The sequence below is a fragment of the Triticum aestivum genome, chromosome 3D, assembly GCF_018294505.1.
Source record: "Triticum aestivum cultivar Chinese Spring chromosome 3D, IWGSC CS RefSeq v2.1, whole genome shotgun sequence".
Classification (NCBI taxonomy): Eukaryota; Viridiplantae; Streptophyta; class Magnoliopsida; order Poales; family Poaceae; genus Triticum; species Triticum aestivum.
The window spans coordinates 567,863,493-567,871,362 of NC_057802.1; the positions used below are offsets into that span (position 1 = coordinate 567,863,493).

At 47.5% G+C, this 7,870-nt stretch overlaps 1 protein-coding gene across 1 annotated transcript; it reads left to right on the plus strand.

Annotated features, from left to right (window-relative positions):
• Positions 1-935: 935 nt before the first annotated feature.
• On the plus strand, positions 936-2,439 carry LOC123075502 (uncharacterized). Its single transcript, XM_044498091.1, has 2 exons — positions 936-1,046; positions 1,141-2,439. The coding sequence occupies exon 2, from the start codon at positions 1,214-1,216 to the stop codon at positions 1,799-1,801; it is 588 nt and encodes a 195-aa protein (XP_044354026.1). The 5' UTR covers positions 936-1,046; positions 1,141-1,213; the 3' UTR covers positions 1,802-2,439.
• The last annotated feature ends 5,431 nt before the right edge of the window (positions 2,440-7,870 follow it).

A 7,870-nucleotide genomic window follows, 5' to 3' on the forward strand; every position in this document is an offset into this window, starting at 1 on the left:
GGTCAGCTCCCCTGAAGCTCTTCACGGACATGTCCGGACGTATCCACCGACATTTTGCATGTATGGTTTGATGCACTACGTCGATGATGTTCTAAGGCATGTTTGGTAGCATGCACCATTTTTTGCCACTTCGTATATGTGGCTCACCTTGGACAGGCTGAGCAAATGCAGGTTAAAAACCAAATGCAGTCATCGCCCCCTCGCTCCTTGTTTTTGGCCGCTGAATGAAGGAAAATGGGGTCACCATCGTTACTCCACTTGCACTCCCCTCGGCTTGGCCTGGAGAAAGGGGAGAAAACACTCGCACAAGGGTAAAAATCCCCAACCTGGGCACGGCCGATGGGCTTCTATTAGTCGCCTCCGCATCGAATGTGCTTCCCACCGCCGCAGCGAATGTTGCCTGACTCGAATACTGAGGGCGGTTCAATGGCCACTGACCGTGGCGTGCAGATTGAGAAAGGTGCCCAGATAGGCGACATGAGGTCAATGCCCTACCAGGTCAGGCCAACGACCCACAGATCCTAGATTTGGTTGTTGTCAGTGAGGAGTGGGATGACGCGGATACGAGTCGGCCATTCGAGAAACCGTCTGGGCGGTGAGAGAGAGAGATAGGGAGTATGGTGTGGATGGGAGTGGGCGGTGATGGGAGCGTCTCCCGCGCTTCCAACGCGTGCAGGCGAGAGGCACACATGGCTCTCACGAGCGTGACACGGAAAAAACGGCCCCTAAACCTGGCCCGAGAGTGCTTTAAGCTTCTTGCAACAGAGAAAGCCCAACCAACCAAACGCTTGACTTTTGGGCCGCGTGGGCCTTATTGGTCCTACTGCCGACTACCAAACATGCCCTAATATTTCCAATTGATTGATGCTCAATTTTTTTATTTTATTTTTTGCAATTGATTCTTGACAGAAACCCCTCAGAAAAAAAGAAAGATTGTTGACAGGAAGGAACAAGGAAGTGTGCTCCGTTCCCCTCGCCTCCTCGGCCACTTCCCCGCCGGCTTGCTCCGTTCTCCGTCGCTCTGGTTTAGTTGATCTGCTTTTCTGGTAACTAATTGATCTTTCTGTTCGTCATTTCTTGATCGATTGTTGCAATGTTTTGTCCTTTTTCCTCACCCGCAATGTGTTCCCCTTTTGCCAGCGAGGATTAGGGCATTGGATTGGATTCTGCAGTTAAAATTCCGTCCTTGAGATCCGGAATCGAGCGAGCAGCAATGGCGGCCGCCCCCGCTGAAGTTCTTCCGCCGGCCAAGAGGTGGAAAAAGGACCCCAATTGCCTGGAAACCTCACCGGTCCATCCGGCCAATGCGGTGACCGCAGACTGGCCCTCGCTCCCAGACGATATCATCCGCCGCATCGCCGACTCCTTCCTCGCCGCCAACGACCTAGATTGGTACATGGATCTGCGCGCCGTCTGCCACAACTGGCGCTCCGCCACCGACGACCCCAGGAACAACACCTCTGACCCCCGGTTCCTCCCATGCCGCTGGATCATCCTCGACGAGGTCTTCGAGAGCGACACGCGCCGCCTCTTGGTCAACACCGCCATCGGCCGGTTCCTCCATAAGGAGCTCCCGGCGCTCCGCGGCTACCACGTTGTCGCCACCACTCTATGCGGCCTCTTCGTCATGGCCGACAGGAGCGCTCCTCACGCCGCTCGTGTCTTCAACCCTCTCACCGGCGATATCATCCGTTTCACGGCGCCATGCCGCCCGAGGTGCAGGTCACCGCCGCCGTCTGCTTTGACTTCTCTTGGCCCTTGCTCGCCTTGTTCTGCGACTCATGTTGCAAGATGTACATAGTCAGTCCACACAGTTCTCACTCCCAAGACTATGTCTTTGATCCTAGAGTTTACAGTTTCTTCCGGAGCGCGGTCGGAGGTGGTTTGGTCGGCCGTTGGTGGGAATTAGCCAGAACAACTGACTTGGCTCTCAAGATCTGCAAAGTGGGGCTGTCACTTGGCATCAATCTGTCGAAGTTTTTTTCTGGTGATCCTACTGAGATCGGACTTGCAAACGATGCCCGGTGTTTCGCAATGGAATTTATTGGACAGATGCTGATCATCGTCAAGGGACAACAATTCTTCCAGATTTTAAGAGTCAAAACCGAGAGCGGCGAGCTTTTGCATGTGGAGAGCATCTGCAACCATGCCATCTTCATTGGTCATCATAGGAGCCTTGCTGTGGATGCTCACATGTTTCCATCAATAGAGGCAAACTGTATCTACTACACTGAACACCAGGTTTCGTCTGCCCACATCTGGAAGTACAACATCAAGGACCGAAAAGCAGAAAGGATCTCAGAAGCCGTCGATTTTGTGAAGCCGGACAAGCAGTTTGTCCTGCTCGGCGACCGTCCTTCCACGCTCATCCAGCTTCTGTCGAGCTACACCATCAGCACCCGGGATTCTGAACTGGCTGGTGCAGTTAAACTTGATGATTGAGCCTATGGTATGCATTGCTGAGAAAGGGTTGTTCTTTTCTAGGTTGCTTATTTTGGTTATGCCTTCACTTGTTCTAGGCAAGAATCTACTCCCTCTGTCCCATAATATAAGAGTGTTTTTAATATTGTCAAAAACACTCTTATATTATGGGACGGAGGGAGTAGGTTGTATCTTTCTGTGATGGAACTACTCTTAGCTATCTTAATTAAGACATGGTGTGTACCCAATGGTACACTGTTGTTTAGCTTGATGTTGTTATTGGGTGCAATGTGGTTGCCAATTTCTGCAGCAGATAATGTCACCTCAACCCCCCCCCCCCCCCCCCCCCCTCTCTATATTTTGCCCTGCAAGCGAATCTATGAATATATGGCGTGCCTCATTGTTCTCCATAGGCTTTGTAATTTAGCAATGTCCTGTTCTAGGATCTATTTATTTGGGAATGCTCCTTCGCAGTCTATGATTCACCCCTTGTACTCTTTCTTTTTGTAGCGTGTTCATTGTTGGATTTCTGGGTATTGCTGCAGAATGGCAACAATTTGTAGCACAACGGCTGTTGGGGACTTTAGATCTTCTTTGCAGCTCACCATGGCTATTAAGAACTTAAGATGTTCTTTGCTTATAAAAAAATTCCGACATAATTTATGGTTGCTGTTTCTAGATGGGTTTTGTAGATTCAGCTGTTTACATATTTTTGCCTGGAAGTTGTTTTATTTTAGCACACACTGTATGTAATTTGGAGGATACAGGTGTTGATTACACTAACATACCATGAAGTTTAATTATGTTGAATGCTCATCGGCCAGAGATTGCAGTCAAAAATCAATAACTCAATTCTGTAGCGTCAATGGAAGACAATAGTTGGCAGGGAGTTCAGAATAGTAGCTGCAACTTGGAATATAGACCAGATTGACCAGTGTGTGAGAGTGACCATGGAACGGCCAGTACAAGCACATCCTGTGAGGCATGGGTTCCCGTGCGGCCCTGGTAGTTGGGGGCCTTGGTGACTTCTTCGGCTCCTGCCGTCCTGATAAGTTGCGTCTTCAGCTATGTAGGGAAAAATAGAACTTGACAATGTTTGCCGGAGAAATCATGAATTTCAATTATCATCTTAAGCATACACTAATTCTTTTGAGAAAGAAAATCATGCACTAGTCGTATAGGTTTGCTCCTCTGAAGGTTCTTTCTTTCCGAGGCTGAGACTCGGAACAAATGCTTCTTCTGCATCTTCTGAGGTCTGAGCTACACCATCAATGACCCAGATTCTCAAATGGCCTTGCAACAAATGTTATAAGCTTCTGACAGATATTCTTTTGACTTTGAGGACAGTGATCTCGATGGCAAACACATGCTAATGTTATAAGGTTTCCTGTTTCGTTAATTTGGCTTTGCCTTGACTTGTTCCGGGCAAGAAATAGGTTGACTCTGAATTAGATCACATGCCTTAACTAGGACTTGATATCAACGCAATATTCCATCCCTTTTGAATGATGCTCTCTCGCGTACGTCTGTGTGCACTCGTTACACTGCTGTTTGCTGCTTAATTTCTGGCATTAGAAATCGTTGGCTCAGCGCTCAGCTGCGCCAACTTCTGAGTTTTGCTCCTGTTAATTTTTCGTTGTCTTGCCCTAGGCAAGAAAGAGGTTTCAGGTTGACTGTGGAAATGTTGTATGTCGCAGCCAGGCAGGGCTTAGAACAGGTTATGAATGCATGGACCACAGAGCAGATCTGAAAAGCCGTCTATTTTGTGAAGCAGGACTGGCAGTTTGTCCTGGTCAGCGACCGTCCTTTCACGATCATCCAGCTTCTGTCGAGCTACACCATCAGTATCGGGTTTTCTGAACTGGTCTTACAGCAGACCACATGAGGCGCTGATGAACTGGATGACATTTGAGCCTATGGTATGCATTGCTAAGTAAGGGTTCCTGTTTTTTTATAGGTTGTTATTTTGGTTATGCCTTGACTCGTTCTGAGCAAAACTCTAGGTTGTATCGTCTGTGATGGGGTTATCGTTAGGACATGATATGTACCCAGTGCTCCACTGTTTAGCTTGATGCTATCTTATGTGCAATGTGGTTCTTCATTTCTGGGCAATGCTCAACCTCCCCGCCCCCCCTTTCCATATTCTCCATAAGCTTTGTAATTTTGCGATCCCCTGTCTTCGGCAAGAAACAGGTTTTACATTTGCTTACCGGTTGTCTGTGGCCGTTGTTGGATTTCTGGGCATTGCTGCAGAATGGTATGCCAAAATTTGTAGCACAACTGTTGTTGGGAACTTTGGCTCTGCTTTTCAGCTCACCATGGCTGCTAAGAACTTAAGATGTGCTTTGCTTATAAAAAGTATTCAGACACAATTTATGGTTGTTGTTTCTAGAGGGATTTTTGTAGATTCAGCTGTTCACATATTTTTGTCTGAAAGGTGTTTTATTTTAGCACACATTGTATGTTGTTCAGAGTATACAGGTGTTGATTACACTAACATTAGATCATGTCATACCATGAAACTAAATTTTGTAGAATGATCATCGGCCAGAGATTGCAGTCAAGAATCAACAAGTCAGATTTGTACTGTTGATGTAAGGCAAATAGTTGGCAGGGAGTTCAGGATGGTAGCTGCAACTTGGGACATAGTCCAGACTGACCACTTTGTGAGAGTGATCCATGGAACGTCCGGTGCAAGCACATCCTGTGAGGCCTGTGTTCCCGGGTGGCCTTGGTGACTTCTTCGGGTCCTGGTAAGTTGGATCTTCAGCTAACTAACCACAGTTTAGCTACACTTCAGTCGACTGATCCGAGCCGCTGCGGAGGGGGCTCGGCGGAGAGGCTACCCCAGTATCTATCTTAGGGTTTAGGGTGGGGGCGGTGGTGGGGCGGCGGCGTGGGGATTCGCCAGAAAAAAAGCTCAGCGCGGACGGCCTAGAGGGATGGCCGAGGCGGCAGAGGATCGGCGGTGGGGAGTTGTTCCGGGGAGGGCGGGGCGGCGGGGGCCGGCGGTTCGGCCGGTGGTGGCTGGCGACTCAAGGGGAGATGGAGATTGAAGAAGCACAGCTGAGAAAATCGACTAACCACAAATGAAAAAGTCAGCTGACTGATTTCTAGCCATTCCCAACTAACCAAAAATTAGACTTTGCAACGTTTGCCACAAAGATCATCAATTTCAACTAACATCTCAAGCGTGGGTGAATGACTTGCTGGGCAGGAGGCCCTAGTTCGTACATCTTCATCGCCGGTCTCTACGACGGAGCTTTCGGCGCGGCGACCAGACGATGCGCTCCAGCGTACGACATCGGTCCCAGCGGCGGTGATCTGTGGGCATGGGGCTCCTGGTTCACCGCTGCGCAGTCTAGTTTCTCGGTCGGCGCTGTCTTCGCCACCACCGGCTGCTTCCGGAGAGATTGTACTGGAGGAGGGGACATTGGATGGAGGCTCAGGCGGCGTCGTGCTGCCCCCATCCCCTTCACCAGGATTTGTCAGTATGGGCGAGCGCGGGGTGACGGCCCAGTCCTCGCGGGATTGGACTACTGATGAGGTGATTGCGTTTGGTGGGCACCAGGACCCGGTGTCGGCTGACAGGCGTGTCAGTGACCGGATCCAGGACCAACGAGACGCTGACGACTTCTAGATGGGGAGCGCTATGAGAGCCGCCAAGCTTCGGGACGTCGAGACTGCTACAGGTATGACAGTTAATTAGCAGTGTTCTATTATGCATTTTTCTAAGCATGAGATCATTAGTAAATCACATGATATAGGAGTCTCACTTGGGTCTAACGGGAAAGGAATTGCTAAATCGGTTAATCATATTTTAGACTTAGAGGCTAAGAGAGCTTCCGAGTTGATTCGAGAGTTAGCGGCTGTTAGACCTATGTCGGATGATGATATTAATAATTTGGGCATATCTACGCTAGAGAAATTTTGTGATGGATTGTTACCTCCTTCAGATGCCAAAGGAGAGGCATGAGAGATGGAGTCCGACGGACTTGTTGACTCTCCGACTCTGGTGTCGGATGTACAACAGACCACAAACCGTGTAGACAAAGGGACGGTACTTGATAAACCTAAACGTTTCTGGAAGAGGAAGATTTATCCAACGTCGGCTGTCCGTATACTAGTGCAGAATCGGGCTATAGCACCGGTTTGTAAGGGCTTTTAGTACCGGTTCTGTAACCGGTACTAAAGGGTGGGGACTAAAGGTCCCCTCCCCCCCTTTTAGTACCGGTTCCACACGAACCGCCGCTAAAGGGCCACCACGTGGCACGAGGCAGGGCCGGGTGTGGGGAGACCTTTAGTACCGGTTGGTAATACCAACCGGTACTAAATTTTTTGGGGGGTTTTGGTTTTATTATTTCTTTTTCCTTTAATTTTGTGTTTTCCATTTAATTCTTTTTTGTTTGCTGGTATTTTACGATACTACATATTATACACGTTATGCATATATATAAATAGAATTTTGCGTAGAACCGATCATATATATATATATATATATATATATATATATATATATATATATATATATATATATATATATATATATATATATACAGTTTTTCCTACATGTTGCCTTCAGAACTAGTGGCATTTGCCTTGGTGCCTTCGGAGCACAATGACAATTGGGAGTGGTTCATTGGGGGCGGTAGCTCGTAGTAGAATTCCCCTTTGGAATCTATGACCTGGTCGAGCAAAAATCCCACTATTTCCTCTTGAAGTGCTCATATGCGCTCCTCTGGTAGGAGCTCCTCCCGCACCGATTCGAACTGTTAAGAAGGAGATCAATATGCATGTGTATTAGTTATGTGACTAGATATCGATAATGATGTAAAAATTGTGAATATTGTTCTGTCAAACGTACCCATAGCTGTCTATCAGTTTTGGTCCTTTCGGACGTCATCATGCGAATGTTCTGAAAAACGTAGTATGCACACACATCAGTCCCCGGCGCCTGCTTCAGGGCCTTTACGAGAATAGAATTTAATCAGATAATAATAAATCAAGCATGATAATTAATGGTATTGAAACTAGAATTAAAGAGATGCATGGTAGCTAGCTAGTACTTCTTAATTAATTATACCTTGGGTCGAAACCAATACAACTTTTCTCTCCTTTGGCTTGGAACCTCTTTGGAATTCCTGAACTTTTCCCAAGCCCTGCCCGCCGGCAAAGAAAATGAATAAACGAGTTATTAAATAGTTGATATCAGGAAATGACGAACTAAAGAGGCCGACATATAGTTAATAATGATTGAAATTACCTGTCGACTATCCCCTTCACGATTGTGTAGTCTTTTTTTTAAGTAGTGAGTCCAGTACTTCAACTGTTCCTTCGTCAACTTTAATGATTAACAAGATCCAATGGTAACTGCATGCACACACGTTTGCATGTCTTAATTAAGCGGGTATGTGCATAACACTCATCAACTACCCTAAACCCTATACAC

What these genes read in the sequence shown, in the direction of transcription:
- LOC123075502 (XM_044498091.1), top strand. Translation starts at nt 1,214, where the DNA reads ATGGCGGCCGCCCCCGCTGAAGTTCTTCCGCCGGCCAAGAGGTGGAAA.